Below are 16,935 nucleotides of genomic sequence, written 5' to 3'. Positions count from 1 at the left end.
GACCATAACGACCTCGACCGATCAATATGAAGGAATTGCATTCCTTCCAGAACCTTATCAACACACGAGGACTCTCCTACGGATGATCACAAATGGTCTGAACTTCAGATGCATCCAACGATTCCATACGATTCACATTTGGCGAATAACAGACTCGTTACTCCCTCTCTACTATATATATATATATATATATATATATATATATATATATATATATATATATATATATATATATATATATATATATATATATATATATATATATATATATATATATATATATATATATATATATATATATATATATATATATATATATATATATATATATATATATATATATATATATATATAGAGAGAGAGAGAGAGAGAGAGAGAGAGAGAGAGAGAGAGAGAGAGAGAGAGAGAGAGAGAGAGAGAGAGAGAGGACACCAAACTGATGCACTAAGTTTCTAATCCCCTTTATATTCACTTATTTTTCTCACATAATGACTTGAGAGTTGGAGCGCAAATCTTGCAGACCAACCCCATTTCCACCTCATCGAAAACTCAGATCCACCATTATTTTGATCCTCACTCCATTCATGATTCAAGAACGAAGCATACACTTTTGTGGGAAAATACTTTTAAAAACCACGAAAAAAATTAAAATTGATTTAAATGACTCCATAATGATCCTTCTAGAAGATATCAACATTACTATTACAACAAAAAATAGAATATAAACCAATAAAAAGAAATATACAAATAGGTTATTAGTAATTTAAAATGATAACAAGGATGATGGCGTTGAAATACACATTGATTGTTCGTTTGAACACAATAATTAAATAAGAGTAAATTTTTTGCAAGAATTAATAAAACGAAATATACAAATAGATTATTAGTAATTTAAAATGGTAATGAGGATGATGACTTTGAAATACATATTGATTATTCGTTCGAATACAATAATCAACGATGAGTAAAATTTTTGCAAAAATTTGAGAAAATAAGAGAAAAAGCGTTAAACACAGTTTAAAAACATGATTATAAACAATTGCTTCAAGAAGTATCCTTTCCTAAATGGTTAATATAAAAACTTCGAGGAATCTCTAACAAATAAAGGAGGTGAATTAAAAAATGAGAATTTGGCTAGCATACATAGCTTTAGAGGTTTTATCATGCCACCCCCCAACTTTGACTTGGCACCCCACACATCCTATGTTTTTACCATGTTAGCCATGTACAATATTATAATTCATTTAAAAAAAATATTGGAACAATTATAATTTTTTGAAAAGCTTTGTAATTTTTTGGACATTTCAAAGACACTAGTGGATATTTGCTATTGATGACAAGTTTGTTTTTTACTCCCTTTTTTATTTTTTTTTTGATGATTTTTCATTTTTTTACCATATTTTTTAAAAAATTTGGTAAAAATACAAAAAAAAAAGAAGTGTTTTTTAAAAAACCATTCGCTCAATTGATTTTTTTTTTAAAATTCGGTAAAAAAGGCAAACATTTTTCTGGATTTTTTGAAAAATACATTAAAAATGCATAAATGTTTTCGAATTTTTCAATAAATCCAGTCAGACGTATGAATCATTACATGAATTTTCAAAAAATGTAGAAAAAATATGCTTTTTTTTTACCGATTTTTTCAAAAAAATCCGGAAAGTTCATAATTTCCAATTTTTTTAAAAATCCGGTAGGTTAAAAAATTTGCTTTACTTTTTGCAGTGAAGACCAAAGGCGCAAATGGTATGATTAAAGGCCAACGACGTGATATAACTGATGTTGTGAGGGCTCAAGAGAGGGGAGGTGACGTAGAGGACCCGCATCTCCGGGCGAGGAGAGTGGCACCGACTGATTCTCACGAGAGGCGTTTGACCGTTCGGGCTCAGTTACGTGCACCTCCATTATCAGACATAGAGGATCTAGATCTTCTTCTGGATAGACGATAGATGATGAGGATGAACTAGTTCATGTCCAGGCATCAGTTCAGAATGACGTGCAAATGGTGGTAGAGACACATGTACCCCATCCGACAGAGATAAAGGTGCCACATACTTCTGAGATGGTATAAGTGCCCTATATTCTACTGGCAAGTAGTTTCTTCACCACTCATATAATTAGTCAGGAGACTGCACGTATAATAATTGTACAATAATTAAAGGTTACTGAGGAGCAGGTGATAAAGAAGTTTAGGTATATGAGGGGTGCTCACTTTTGCCTATCTTGGTTGCGGGATAAGTATGACGATCTAGTATGTTAGAGTATGTATGAGGCAACATCTAGGGTATACATACTACATCTTAGCGATCAAGTCTCATGTATATATCGATGCAAAATACATGTGGTTGTTTAACAGCCTTGAGCATTGCAGTTGAGCATATGGGTGTGTTGCATTGACTTTTCTATATGCCGCCCTAGGAGAGGTGACTCTTTTTTAGACCAGGCAGCTTGCTGGATATACGAGTCTATTTCATACATAACTAAATTATTATTTTTTATTACCTCAATTCTATTTATAACTAAATTATTACTCGAGTATTTATTATTATGTAGTGTTGAATATGTGAGCATTTCACATCCATTTGTGGGAGGCGGGTTATTTTTATCACTGCTGGGTTCCCACGGGCCAAGAGATTATGGATGATGTCATCTTGACACCCTACATAGGCCATAGAGTGGATGGTGAGCTCAATGTCATTACACTTTTTTGGTTATATGCGATGGGAAGTGTTAGTGGCTATACACTCATCCGAGATGTGTTTGTGCCAGTTTGGATATGTGCAGGACATCCCACGACCAGTCCATGATATTCTATTTGAAGGCATTGATAGGTGGTTCTGTGGTAACATTATGGGTTTTGCACTTGCCATTAGAGATCGTGCACTGGAAGTTAAGTTTCATGCTGAGTGTGTGGATGAGTATTTGAAGTGGTATCTTACTAAATCACACTATCGCATCATCCCACCTAAGCAACATAGAGATGACGCTAGACTTTCTCATGCTGAATCTTTTCATGTTGATGTTGGGGTACCTTTTGATGAAATGCCACTGCCTCCATATGGTGCAAATGTCACTCATTGCTCATAGATGATAATAGTAATTATGAAAAACCTCATGAGTTTGATGAACCCGAATGAGGCTTATAGTTTGGCATCACATGCAACATAGATAGCCTTTGGAGACCTATTTAAACATTATTATTATTTTTATATATTATGTGTAGTATTGCTCATATATTTGCACAACACTCTTTATTAGATAACATTTTGACACTTCCATTGATGCATGATGAACATAACTTAACATTTGACAAACAGTTACATAACTTAGACAAGCGATTACGTAACTTAAAAAAAACAATAATAAAATAAGAAAAGCTAAACATTATCAGACGACTCTAGACGTTTCAACATCTTGATAATGTCATCGACAAATCTAGATATTGTCGCATCAAATTCGATCCATCCCTTAGTTCGCCTACAATGATATGATATCCACATAAATTTCAAATCTTCATCGGTCTTCAGCTCTATAAGATTATATTTCACCTTTCCATAACTATCAGATATGATCTCCACATAACTTTCAAATCTTCATCGGTCTTAGTTAGTTTACGATGATACTATCTCCACATATTTTCATATATACTATCAGATTTTTTTCTCGATAACATTTTTTAGATTGTTCTACCAAGTATTTTATCCGAATTTTTAGCTTAAATTTTCACAAGAGCAACATAAATATTATTGAAATATGGGGGTGTCAGGTGTAACCGGGGTGTCTGGATAAAACCTGAAAGCTTCATGGTGTGTTTGGGCCGTTAGAGATAGAATAGAATGGGCTAACAACTGGTCACCGTACAAAGTCGAAAATACCCTTACTGGAGATCGCGCGGGAAGAAGTTTATTTCCTCGCCCCCTTTTCTTTTTCTGCCGTCTCACTCCATCCATTCCACTTTCTCTGCAAATTTTTCACACACAACAACAATGGGTATTAAGGTATTCAATTTAATTTCACTCAAATTTATCACGGTTACTATTATTATATACTATTGAATTTAATTTCGTCAATGCTGATTAATTTCTAGGGTTTAACAAAGCTTTTAGCCGATAATGCCCCATCATCCATGAAGGAGAACAAATTCGAAAGCTACTTTGGCCGCAAGATTGCTGTTGATGCTAGCATGAGCATTTACCAGTTTCTTGTGAGTAGTACATCTAAAAAACACAATAAAGTTTCAATTTTTAACCATTATACTGAAAGGGGTTATGTTAATGTTTATTATGGTGTGTAATTGGTTTGGTGTAGATTGTTGTGGGAAGAAGTGGAGCTGAAATGCTCACTAATGAAGCTGGCGAAGTTACTAGGTTTGTAGTAGTAATTTAATTTAATCTCTTAGTGGATTTTCTATTAGATAAGGTTAATTGGGTTTAGTTGTTTTTTATTCATTTTGTTGTTAGGGTGATTATTATGTTAGTTAATTGGTTTTTAGTGGATTTTCTATTGGATAAGTTTAATTGAGTTTAGTTGTTTTTGTTTCATTTTTTTTTTGTTAGGGTGATTGTTGTGTTAGTTAATTGATTTTGAATTTTATAGTCATTTGCAAGGAATGTTTTCGCGGACTATCAGACTTCTAGAAGCCGGGATGAAGCCAGTGTAATTTTTTTGAAATATTTTCTCTTTCCTTCAATAAAAAAACTCTATGAAATAAGTTATTTTATAACCCGCAGCTGATTTGTTCAATGCTTGTATTCAGATATGTTTTTGATGGGAAGCCACCGGATATGAAGAATCAAGAGCTGAAAAAACGGTATTTTTGCGTGGGTTTTTGTTATTTTTAGGGAATTCTAATTATAGATTCTTATCAGAAGTTCCCAAGTGATGTATTTTTTTTCAAAATCTTTGTTATAGTCTATCAAGGAGAGCTGAGGCGGAAGAGGGTTTGTCGGTAGCAATAGAGGTATATGCAGTTTATAGGCAACTTCTCTCTGGTTTTTGTGCTTAGGTTTCTTGTATTAAATTAGGATATTCATCCTTTGGCTGCTATTTGTTGTCATTGCAGGCTGACAATAAGGAAGATATTGAAAAATTCAGTAAACGGACAGTGAAGGTGGGTCGAAGTTTCTTAGAGATGTGTAATCCATAACCTTTTATTGTTTTTCTTCTATATGATATTGAAGCAGGGTTTTGGTATATACTGTTGAGGATATATTTCTATTACTCTTGTAGGTGACAAAACAACATAATGAAGACTGCAAAAAACTTTTAAGACTCATGGGAGTGCCCGTTGTGGAGGTGACATTGCAATACTTAATGAAATAATATATTGTACTATGTGTTAAGCATTTGACTAAGGCTTCAAATTCTCCAGGCACCCTCAGAAGCAGAGGCTCAGTGTGCTGCTCTTTGTAAAGCAGGAAAGGCAAGTTGACATCTGCTGTGTGTTTACTTATTGAAAACTAAAATACGATAAAATTATTACTAAATGCTTCCTTTTCAAACAAACTTCATGGAAATAAAAAGAAGATTAGATGTTACTATATATTCTTTCATCTTTTTATGAAACCATTAGAATTTAAAAAATGTTCTTTCTTTAATGTTTTTTGCATTTGATAATTCTAAATTTTGTTATGCCTTCACTCAAATTAATACTAGTTTCTTTGATATAAAGTTTATGCATAGTTAATGTTGAACATTTTATATATTATAGGTGTATGCTGTGGCTTCTGAAGATATGGATTCCTTAACGTTTGGAGCTCCTAAATTTCTTCGCCATCTAATGGATCCTAGCTCAAAGAAGGTTCCAGTAATGGAATTTGACATTGCAAAGGTCCTTTTTCGTTAACTGCTTTCAGTATGTACGGGTTTCTCAGTGTATGATCTGCTTATTTCTATACTTCTCATGTTTCAGATTTTGGCGGAGCTAGATCTGACCATGGACCAATTTATTGACTTGTGCATTCTTTCTGGATGTGATTACTGTGACAACATTCGAGGTATTTTGCCTCATTTTTATCCAAATGATGCTAGATTCATGTTTAATTTTATGATTGCAATATGATCGCTACACATACACGTGTATAATATAAATAAATTAATAATAATCAATGTGTACCACAGGTATTGGGGGCCTAACAGCTTTGAAGCTCATACGTCAACACGGCTCTATTGAAAACATACTGGAAAACCTAAACAAAGAGAGGTTTTTCCCCCCATTTTGAAATTCACTGTTTTCAAGTGCATGCAATTTAAATTATCACATGCATGATGAAAGCTTGTGAGATATTACTTATTTCTCTTTCTCATGTTTGTGCTGCATTGCCAATCAGATATCTGACCCGTATATTTGGATCTTTAATGATGAGTCCACTTCTATGACACATTTTTCAACAATTGTTTTGTAATGTTTCATACCACAGTCAAATTTTATTATTATATCAATTACATTGGTGGACTCCATTAAGAATTTGGCTACTTTATCCAGTGATTAATATCATCTCTGCTGTCTATCATTAATGGAGAAGCTTAATTAACGTACAATCTCAATTTTATGGTAGTATAAAAAAACTCAATTTTATGCTATCTAAATGCTGTTTCTTTTGAATGCATGGTTCATGATATTTATTGTGATGTAAATATTTCAAGTTTTGTCTCAGGAACTATTTACAGTGTGAGCAATGATTCAGGTACCAGATAGCAGACGATTGGCCATATCAGGAGGCTCGACGACTTTTTAAAGAACCACTGGTCTCAACTGATGATGAAGAACTTAATCTTAAGTGGTCTCCTCCAGATGAAGAAGTAATAACCATCTTTTTTGAGAACTTAAAATATTCTTTCAAATGCACAAGGATAATCTTAAGTGGTCTACTCCATACTGACATACCTATGTTTGTTTGTTCTCTCTATATATAATTTCTTTGGCAAAACAACTAAGTTACATGTTGCCTTTCTTACAGGGGTTAATAACATTTCTAGTAAATGAGAATGGGTTCAGCAGTGACAGGGTGACAAGGGTATGTAGGCTAAATATGTTTTTAGAGTTGAGTTTCAATGGATTTTTGTTGTTTCTTCAGAAGACATTTTTGTTATGATTTCTTTTTCAATGGCAGGCAATAGAAAAAATTAAAGCGGCAAAGAACAAGTCATCACAAGGCCGGTAAGTGTGATTAACTCATTGGACACTAGTATGGCTTCATTTCTCTTTTCTTGCATATCTAGCTTTTTGGTTTTTTCTGTTTCCAGATTGGAATCATTTTTTAAGCCAACTGCAAATCCATCTGTACCTATCAAACGGAAGGTATGCATCCACTATATCCATGCACTATTTGTTGACATTCAAAATTGTTGCAGAAGGTCTGGTGAATTCCTCACCAGAACATTTATGGTCAGACTTAGGGTCTGCTGCGATTTAATTTATTTTTGGGCTCCTATTTGTTTGCCTGAGCTAGATCACAAATTGTTGTTTCCTTACGTAGTTTTCATATTGTTTCCTATTCTAATTTTCATCCTCATATTGATGACTAAAACTCTTCCATTCCATGAAAAGTCGTGTTAACTTAAATTGCGTGAACAAAACTGATTGATTATACACATTCATATTTCTAATAACGGGTATTTTTTATTAGATTTTTTCTCAAAATGCATGACAAACATTGTTAGCTACCACAAAGTTTAAACAATTGAATACCCTGATTTATATGACAAGTGATACCATTATTCTATCATTCATTCACAAACTGGATTTGGAACTGTTCCCTTTAGTCCCCCCGGTACAGTAAACCGAAATTTCTACCAAATTTACTTGAAATATTAGAGCTGATATGCTAGCATAATTTTGCTACACTTAATGACAGGGAAGCAAATGCACGCTTAGGTCTTTCAAACCAGCAATTGATCATAAGATGTCCTCTCTGCAAATTTCTAACTGTTCAAGGTCCATGATTTTCGGCAAGTTAAGAATGCCGATCTATAATCTGGGTTCCGAGCTTTCTGTTGCATTGTCTAGAGGTGTCTGCTTTGGTGCCTGAAGCTGAATAGCACTGGTGAACCTTCATTGTCAATCTATGCTTATGCATAATCTGTTTTTTAGTAATCGAGATATAATTCTTCTACCAATTTTGCTTGAGAACTTTTAAAAACTACATCAAGCCTTGCAGTGCTCGATTGCTCGCAATATCTTTTACTACTAGTGTATATATTTTAACTTTGAAATGTTGTTCTTGGCTCTACTTTTAGTTCCTTTAGCATAAGCATACAGGCCCCTGGATCTAGTTAATTACTGTTTTAAACTTTTAAGAAGTCTAGTTGGTTTTCATTTGTTGAAACAAATTCCGTTGATTAGACGGAGATAAAAAAGGACAGGACTGGAGTTCTTTTTTTTTTAAATCTTTCTATCCTTTCTTCTGAGTCTTTGTTGAGGAGATATCAAATCCTCCCTTTCATTTCTAATTTTGTTTTATTAATTTATTTCTCTATACATTATACAGATGAGTGTTTCTTTTTTGATAACGTATAATCAAATGAATATTACACTACTGGCTGCACCAATGTGCTTATTAAAATTACAAGGCTCTCAAGGATAAACATATATTGGGAGAAACAAAATTTTCTCCGAAATAAAAGAATAAAGAAGAATGCTATAAAATTCTCTCCCCAATTCCTTGCTGCCATCCGTAGTCTCTTACACTCCCCTCTAAACACTTACTCTTTACTCATGACAGCCATTCTCCTCCTTGCATAACCAGCAAATTTCTACTTTTTTTTTGTTCTTTCTATTCTGGTATACGTATGGTAAAAGCCCATCACATATATGTGTAGTGACGATCAATTGACATTCTGCTTGGGTTTGCTACTTTTAAGTGTTGATTATGATTTTGGGTTTACTAAGCTATGCAAAGCTCTCCTAAATAGCTAGTGTTCTTTCTTTACACAAATGTTGTTGGGGTTGTAATGCTCCATTATTCTGTAATGCAGTCTTAATCTACTATGGGCTTTTGAGATCAGTTATTAACTTATTACCGTTGTGTAGAGGGAACAAACTATAATAAGGATAAAGAACTATGAAAACTAATACCGAAGAGATGGCCTAAATACTCTCAAATGAAATTAATCCTATGAGATGATCTTAGGTGCTCTAAATTAATATTTAGATATTATAAACTACTTTCATATCATCTAACAAATGTACCCTCTAAAAATTAGAAAGTGGAGGATGAAGAATTCATCTTCTGGAACTCAAAAAAGGAAATTGTATATTGGAATGGTTAGAATGAACAAGTTTATTGCAATAGCTTTTACTAAGCTATTTATAGAATGATGTAACTGACAGAGTCAGTTGCACAATCAAATACAGTTGTGTTGAGTCAGCACAATACAAGTTTATTATTTTGTTTTGCTCAACAAAACAGTTCTACTTGGTTACTAGTGTTGCTTACTCTAATATCTCCCCTTCAAATCCAAGTGGATTTGTTATGTTAGACTCCTCCTATTGATCACCTTTTCCCCTAGGGAAAAAAAAGTCCAATTCCATATAATTTATCTTCGCATGCAGCACTGGATTGTGAGATATAGCTACAGTGCCCAAGTTGTCACAATAAAATATGTGTGTTGAACGTAACTGAGTTCTTTCAGGAGTGATTGCTACCAAAGCTCCTATGCTTTGTTGGCAAGGCTCCTATATTCAGTCTCAGTGCTTGATTTGGCAACTAAAGTTTGTTTCTTTAACCACCAGGCAACTAGGTTTGGTCTTAGGTAGATACAAGAGCCAAATGTTGATTTTCTATCTTCTGGGTCAGCTCTCCAGTCTGCATTAGAGAATACATTGATAGATAGAGGCTTGGACAAAGAAGCAGGATTAAGTAGAAGGCCATGATGTTGAGTACCTTAGGTACTTTAAAACTCTCTAGATTGCTGCCCTATGACTTTCTAGTGAAGAGTGACGATTGCATGCTGCAGAGCACCAACAATGGACCTGTAGTAGGTCGGATACTGAGATAGCGCGACCCGTGCTTGGATAACTTTAGCTTAGCAACCATGGGAGAGGAAATCCCTTTGGCTTTACTCATGTTGGCCTTGTTGAAAAGATCCTTGATGTATTTTGTCAATGGAAGGAGTAGGCTGCCATTAGAGAGATGGGTAACTTCAATACCCAATAAATAGAGTTATTGTGTTGGATTGAATTTAAAGATTGCTCAGGTACATATGACAATGAGGGTGTTGGTAAATGAGAAGAGAGATGACTAGGGGCAGGACTTGAAGTATGTTAAGTGAAGGATAATGAAAAAAAGGAAGGATGGGGATTTGTCTATGGGTGTTATGAAAGGTGTATAGCTGGATAGGGTGTCATTAAATATCACATTTTTTGAGATGTATATTCTTCCGTCATTGGCTAGACATTTGTGTGTAGCCTCTGATTAGGAGAGTGGCTAAGTAATAAACACTCTTTGAAATGATGGGCAAAATTTTGAGTTATAGGGTCTTAAATATGGGTAGTAGACACAACCAAAGACTAATAATCTGAAAAACTTTATGAAGGTCAAAATAGGATGAGGATATGTCTAAGGTGATAGTAGGCCTATATAAGATAGGTTGCAGCTTGAAAGGCATGTTCCCAGAACCTGAGGTGTAGAATAGCTTGAGCTAGGAGTGAGTCTTGCTTCCACTACATGTTTGTGTTTCCTCTCCATAGTCATTTTGATGATGTGTGTAAGGGCATATTAGTCTGAACTAGACCCTGCTGAGTAAAGGAAAAGGATTTTGAATACAATTATTAATTTATAATAACAATAGTAGAGTCTCACACCTTAGTGAACTTGGAAACCAAAGGGGAAAGCTATGTGGAGGATAATATGACTTTGATACCATCTTGAGATTATTGGGTTTTAGATACAATGCAATGCAAACACGATAAGCACTAATTTATATTAATACAATACACAAAATCCTACCATGAGAAATAAATCATGATAATAACAAGATAAACATGAAAAGTTATATCCCAATTTAGTCTAAGATACTTCCAAAAGAGAAACTAAACCAAAAAATATTTTCATGTCTTCTAACAAGAACCTTAATGATGGAACAGCCTTTTCAAAATATCTGCTGATAGTTTAACTAAACCAAAAAAACACTGCTTTTATGTTGAAGATAGTGGAAAGAAATAAATGGCGCTTTGTGTAATGGTTTTCTAGATCCATGGTTTGACACATATTCTTCTCTTATACAGGAAACACCAGTGAATGATGCCAAAGGGGCTAACAAGAAAACTAAGGCTAGTGATGCTAAAGGGGATAACAAGAAAACTAAGGCCGGTGGCGGTAGGAAGAAAAAATAGTTGGTTTTGTAACTTAAACTGGCAGAGTTATTTACATGTTTATCAGGTTAGTATTCTGGATGATTGTTTTCTCACCACCTAATTTATGTGACTGTTCCTTTTGCAGTTACTAACATCTATTACTCTACCTGTTTTTTTGGTTGTTTGCAGTTGGAATGAAGGAGGATATAATCGTATTAGTGATGCGAGTTCTTCCAAGTTGTAAAATATTTATGCGAAATCAATTTGGGGAAATTGACTAACTTTAGTTAGAGAATTCTAGTATTTAATAGTTTGAAATACAATGCTTCATTCGGTAGAGATTTCTCAGTTCTCCCCTTTTTGGGTTAATTTGACTTGCATTTTTTTTCCTAATGCACTGCTTCACTATTTCACTATCTTGTGTCTGAATTTTTTAACACTCTCAATTGCAGTTGCAAGACTAGAAAATTTGGGTCATGCAAAAAATAAAGGAGAGAAAAACATATTTTTCACATAATAGAATAGTGAAGATTGTATATATAGTGTCTTTAAAGTTCTCATCCCTGTAATTTCAAGGAATAGCAACCCTCTGAAAACGAAATACAAACCAATGATGTAAAATACAAAACTACAAGGCAAGAAATATCAGCTGTAAGTAACTAGTAAACATAAATTTTAATGTACTCAGATGAATAACAAAGACTATTTTATCTTGGTTAGAATGGTATGAAATTTTGAGTAATGCTACTTACATATACACGTATTTTCGAACAGATTATTTCACTTGTTTTTAGTAACAAGGCAAAATGCTCTACTATACCTAGCTAGCTACAATGCCAGAGAATTGAATTTATATACTTATCGTAATACTAAAGACGTAAAATAATCATTATAAAGCCTAGAGTAAATGATAATCCAAAAGAAAACTATGATATGACAAAGCATTTTTGTTTGTTTAAAATATAATAATGGAAGACACTCAAATGATTAACTTAACCAGCTGCCCCTGAACCCAATTTAACAACCCATCTGTAACACTCATTAACTTTCTCAATTATTTTATCATATTCAAACATTCAATTTATTACCTAATTAATCATTCAAATTTGTTTTAGTTACAACAAATCTTTGCAAAAAGTGAAAGTTATTGTATACTTGCTGCAGCAAGGAATTATTATTTTACACGCAGCACATATTTTGAAAAATCAGAGAAAAATATATAGTTCAAATCTCAATTGATAGATTTTTTAATCACACCAAGTCTTGCTTCAAATGGTCAATCAAATCATCAATAGACTTCAAACACATCACTTTTAAAGTTTAAGAATGAGAAAATATCAAACCATTTAAAATATGGGAAACTATAATAGATGCATGCAAAACTATATTGGAGTCTGACTCAAAGGAAACATATTTTCAATTTGGAGTAAAATTTCTCAAAGTGGTAACGGCATGGACTCACCACATCATGCATATTAACAACCAATGAAATCAAATATGCTCGCAGTAGATTTAAAAAGTATTTGGAAAACAATTACAATATGATATAACATAAATATACTTATATACAAGCTTCATTTTAGAAAAGTGTCAATATAAGAAAACACATATTCAATAGAAATATATTTGTTAGAATAATAATGTAAGTATGAGTTAGTGAGGAAATATAACTCACTCACCTATCATTTTAAGGTTATAGGTGGACAAGTGGAATGTGTCCCACAAATGTGTGTTGCTAAAAGGAAAGTTCCACAAAGTAAGAATGCTCCTCGCTCGACCCTCCACCGAAAAAGGGACCAACTTATTTGTATTGAAAGTACTCCTCACTAGTGGTGGATAGGAAGTGTTCCGTTAAAGAGTGTTAACGGCGGTACAAGTGTATGTGGAAAGAACTTTCACTTGAGGGGGAGCATTATGTATAGACTCACACTTGAGGGAGAGTGTTGAGAATCAAGTGTGAGGAAGAATTCTCACATTAATTAGAAAAGGAAAGATTGAACACTTTATAAGTGAGAGAACTCACACACCTATCACCTTAAGGTTTGAGGTGGACCAGTGGTGTGTATTCCACAAAGGTTTGTTGCTCAAAGGAAAGTTCCACAAAGTAAGAATGCTCTTCGTTCCTCGATCCTTCCCCGATTATTGCGTCAACAAATGGTATCACTTGTCTTTAGTTTTGAGAATGGGATCGACTTACTTGTATCTAAATGCCCAAGAAGAGGTGTTTCGTTGCTCAAGAAGAGGTAACGACGGTACAAGTGTAAGTGGGGGAGCATTGTGGACTCACACTTGAGGGAGAGTGTTAGAATAATAATGCAAGTGTGAGTAAGTGGAGAAATAGAACCCACTCACCTATCACCTTAAGGTTTTAGGTGGATAAGTGGTGTGTCTCTCACAAAGATGCCTAGTCCTACACTATGTTATCAATACTCCATAGTGAAAAACTCCCCCAACAGTGTTATGGTCCCAATCGGTTAAGAATTTTTGAAAAACACATTACGTTTTACGTTTAATGGTGGGTGAGGAAGATCGGATAGAGGGACGTGGTACAAAAAAATTCACGTGCAGTTTCTTAATAAGGATAATTATAGATTTTCATGTGCATGTTCAATTGCTAATAAGTTATTGCTCGATAAATGATGAGAAGTTGTTGCAAGATAAACCCATTTATTTGAATGAACTTTCAACTCACTGAAAGAAGTTGTGATCCGTCGATGATGTTGAAGACTTAGAAGAATGGTATCCAACTACATCTCTAATCTCACAAGGGAAATTTATTCAAGTGTGTGTATGTGATATTGTAACTTGATTTGAGATATATAGAAATTATTGTGTTTTGTTACTATTGTAATTTAGATTTCAAAATTCGAATGATTATTTTGATGATTCATAGTGATCGTTTCACTAAGCTTTCACCATCTTTCTTTAATTATGTCGACTCTTTGCATTCAGATACACAAGCTTCATAGACAAAGTTATTATGCTCAACTAAAAAAAATGTATGTCACATTATTCAGTCAACTTATCAACCACTTAGTCCTTTTTCAGTGCAACGCAACTTCCCAAACTAAAATGAATTGTCTTTATTTATGCATCAATACTTTAAAATTGTCATAAATGTTGAAGAATATGATCATTATATATTCTATGTTGTATCAGGATTACTTAGTTGGTCGGTTAAATCTCACTCCATCAATCATCTTGATCTTATAAGGGTGATAAATAATAATTGAGAGGATTATACCAATTGTTAGGAACAAATAGTTGATTCCATTAAGTCAAACACATTCTAATTTTTGCCAGAGTCAGTCCAACGATTCAAGATGAACGATGATTATGTCATATATGAGATTTCTTATTATATAGAAATATAAAAATATTGTGGTTCTACTATACATGTATGGATTCTCAAAAAATTATTTTCCGTTTCAAGGTACTACAAAAAAGTGAGTTACTCATTTTCATTGGATATGTAGTACAACCGTCATTTCAAGTAGGTAAAATTAGTTTCAATTTTTAAGTTATATTCCATATTATTACTTATGCATAACAATCATAACTTTTGGTACAAATATATTTGAAGTACGACCGTCCAGTACCTCCTACATGTCCATTGTGAAAAGGACACATTGTCAATCAGAAATATCACAGGGAGAGTGTATATATCTTCATAGAATGATTAAGTGATTTCATAGTTCAATAACACACTCTAAATTCTAGAATACATAAGACATTTTTATCAATTCCATAAGTATTTGACATTAGAATTTCTCAAAGATCAAAACGTAAAAAGGGCCCAAACCAAGAGCTAGGCCCAAGAATCTAGCGTATGGGGCATTTGTTTTCTTTAGCTTGGATTTGGATTCTTGATGGAAAACTATACTTTAAGTTGGAGAAATGGTTGGTATGAGTGTGACAAAATCAAATGAAGAAACGGCACGTTTGTATCTAGTCTTGTTGTCAACCCAACCCCATCCAGCTCTATGTCTTTGCTATAAATTCATTGATGAAACCCCACCTATTTTCAACCAACTCATCTGTTTCTTTCTTCTCATTCCACTCCATTTTCACTCTCTCTCATACCATTCTCTTCCTTGGTTCCCTAGCTACTTTCTTTCCATTTCATAACAAATATTTATTCAATCCTGACTCTCATTCCACTCCATTTTCACTCTCTCCCAAACCATGAAACTTACACATTCCTTGTTTCTTGTGACTTTGGCTCTTCTTACGGCCACCACTTTCTCATCAGATCCTGACTCTCTTCAAGACCTTTGTGTCGCAGACCTCTCCTCAGGTAGATACCCTTTTAACATTACTCTACTATCTTCTTCATTCATATTATAGAATACATAGTATAGTCTACAAAGCAGTGAACTTGAGAAGTATGCAAATGTATTAGGTTATCTCAATCTCACTCCTAAAAGCATACCACTTCCACCAAACTACTTTAATATCGCTTTTTCCTGACTCCACTGTTTAATCATGTGGATTATAGTACAGTATTCCCACTAACATTAACTTTCATTTGTCTCTTAGCTGCATTACTTAAGCACCACAGCTGAATAATGATTATAGTATAATATTGCAATGCTCGATTCACAAGCCAGCTTTGTAGATTTAAGAGCTGTTAAATAATTATTATTTTTTCTGAAAAATTAATTCTTGGAGGGCTGTAATACATAAAACAGGTGTGACAGTGAACGGATTTACCTGCAAAGAGGCATCCAAGGTAAATGTCTCAGATTTCTCTTCCAACATACTAGCCAAACCAGGATCCACCAACAACACATATGGCTCCGTCGTGACCGGAGCCAACGTTCAGAAAGTCCCGGGACTCAACACTCTTGGCGTGTCTCTGTCGAGGATTGATTATGCTCCAGGCGGCCTCAACCCACCTCACACTCATCCTCGCGCCACCGAGGTTGTGTTTGTGCTCGAAGGGGAGTTAGATGTTGGGTTCATAACTACAGCTAATGTTCTCATATCAAAGACAATTAACAAGGGTGAGATATTTGTTTTCCCAAAAGGCTTGGTTCACTTTCAAAAGAACAATGGCAATGTACCTGCTGCTGTTCTTTCGGCCTTCAACAGCCAACTTCCTGGTACACAGTCCATTGCTGTTACATTGTTTGCAGCTACACCTGCTGTTCCAGATAATGTGTTGACAAAGACATTTCAAGTGGGTACCAAGGAAGTTGAGAAAATTAAGTCTAGGCTTGCACCCAAGAAATAAAGGTATCTTATGGTGCTGTGATTGTCTGGCCACTTACAATTGTTATTCTACTTTTAATCTTTGTACCTTTCCAGATCATGTTGGAACTCATAAAGTAAAAAGTTAGAGCAAGTGGATTGTATTCATTTGTTTTATTATGGAAATTGGAAAGATTGTTGTATAATCAAATCGATCATCATGGCTATTCTCTTGTTTCCACTGTTATGGGAATAATAAAAAAGTTAACTTTGTAAACACTTGCCAATCAAACTCACATTGATAAAATAATTATTCATCAACTAAATTTGTAAGTACTATTCCTGATATAAATATTCCCCCACCCTTTAATTACATATAATCATGTTATATTATATAAGTGAAGAGACATTGGCGATACAGCAAACAAAAATCTGATATACTATGTTAA

The 16,935-nt window shown here is 34.0% G+C and overlaps 2 protein-coding genes across 3 annotated transcripts; both read left to right on the top strand.

Annotated features, from left to right (window-relative positions):
• The first annotated feature begins 3,868 nt into the window (after window positions 1-3,868).
• LOC131644006 (flap endonuclease 1) lies at window positions 3,869-11,709 on the top strand. 2 transcript variants are annotated; one of them, XM_058914380.1, is made up of 18 exons: window positions 3,869-3,995; window positions 4,085-4,201; window positions 4,306-4,364; window positions 4,594-4,653; window positions 4,754-4,807; window positions 4,909-4,957; window positions 5,060-5,107; window positions 5,227-5,292; window positions 5,369-5,419; window positions 5,708-5,827; window positions 5,909-5,993; window positions 6,118-6,199; window positions 6,684-6,798; window positions 6,957-7,013; window positions 7,110-7,156; window positions 7,243-7,297; window positions 7,854-8,042; window positions 11,225-11,360. In XM_058914380.1, exons 1-17 carry the CDS (start codon window positions 3,984-3,986, stop codon window positions 8,025-8,027), a joined length of 1,251 nt encoding a protein of 416 aa, XP_058770363.1. In that variant the 5' UTR covers window positions 3,869-3,983; the 3' UTR covers window positions 8,028-8,042; window positions 11,225-11,360. The 2 variants fall into 2 exon arrangements, with proteins under 2 accessions (XP_058770363.1, XP_058770364.1); XM_058914381.1 differs by lacking the exon at window positions 7,854-8,042 and adding an exon at window positions 11,483-11,709 and having other exon boundaries at window positions 3,870-3,995; window positions 11,225-11,378.
• A 3,546-nt stretch (window positions 11,710-15,255) lies between these two features.
• LOC131644005 (rhicadhesin receptor-like) lies at window positions 15,256-16,697 on the top strand. The gene is made up of 2 exons (XM_058914379.1): window positions 15,256-15,590; window positions 15,985-16,697. Exons 1-2 carry the CDS (start codon window positions 15,479-15,481, stop codon window positions 16,527-16,529), a joined length of 657 nt encoding a protein of 218 aa, XP_058770362.1. The 5' UTR covers window positions 15,256-15,478; the 3' UTR covers window positions 16,530-16,697.
• The last annotated feature ends 238 nt before the right edge of the window (window positions 16,698-16,935 follow it).

The sequence above is a fragment of the Vicia villosa genome, linkage group LG1 (assembly GCF_029867415.1).
Source record: "Vicia villosa cultivar HV-30 ecotype Madison, WI linkage group LG1, Vvil1.0, whole genome shotgun sequence".
NCBI lineage: Eukaryota > Viridiplantae > Streptophyta > Magnoliopsida > Fabales > Fabaceae > Vicia > Vicia villosa.
This window is presented reverse-complemented; position numbering and strand designations above follow the sequence as displayed.

Excerpts from the sequence above, each read along its gene's own strand:
- LOC131644005 (XM_058914379.1), top strand. The coding sequence starts at position 15,479 with ATGAAACTTACACATTCCTTGTTTCTTGTGACTTTGGCTCTTCTTACG. Across the intron at positions 15,591-15,984 it reads TGTCGCAGACCTCTCCTCAG|GTGTGACAGTGAACGGATTT; the intron begins GTAGATACCCTT and ends TACATAAAACAG.
- LOC131644006 (XM_058914380.1), top strand. Across the intron at positions 6,200-6,683 it reads GAAAACCTAAACAAAGAGAG|GTACCAGATAGCAGACGATT; the intron begins GTTTTTCCCCCC and ends GCAATGATTCAG. Across the intron at positions 7,298-7,853 it reads CTGTACCTATCAAACGGAAG|GGAAGCAAATGCACGCTTAG; the intron begins GTATGCATCCAC and ends ACTTAATGACAG.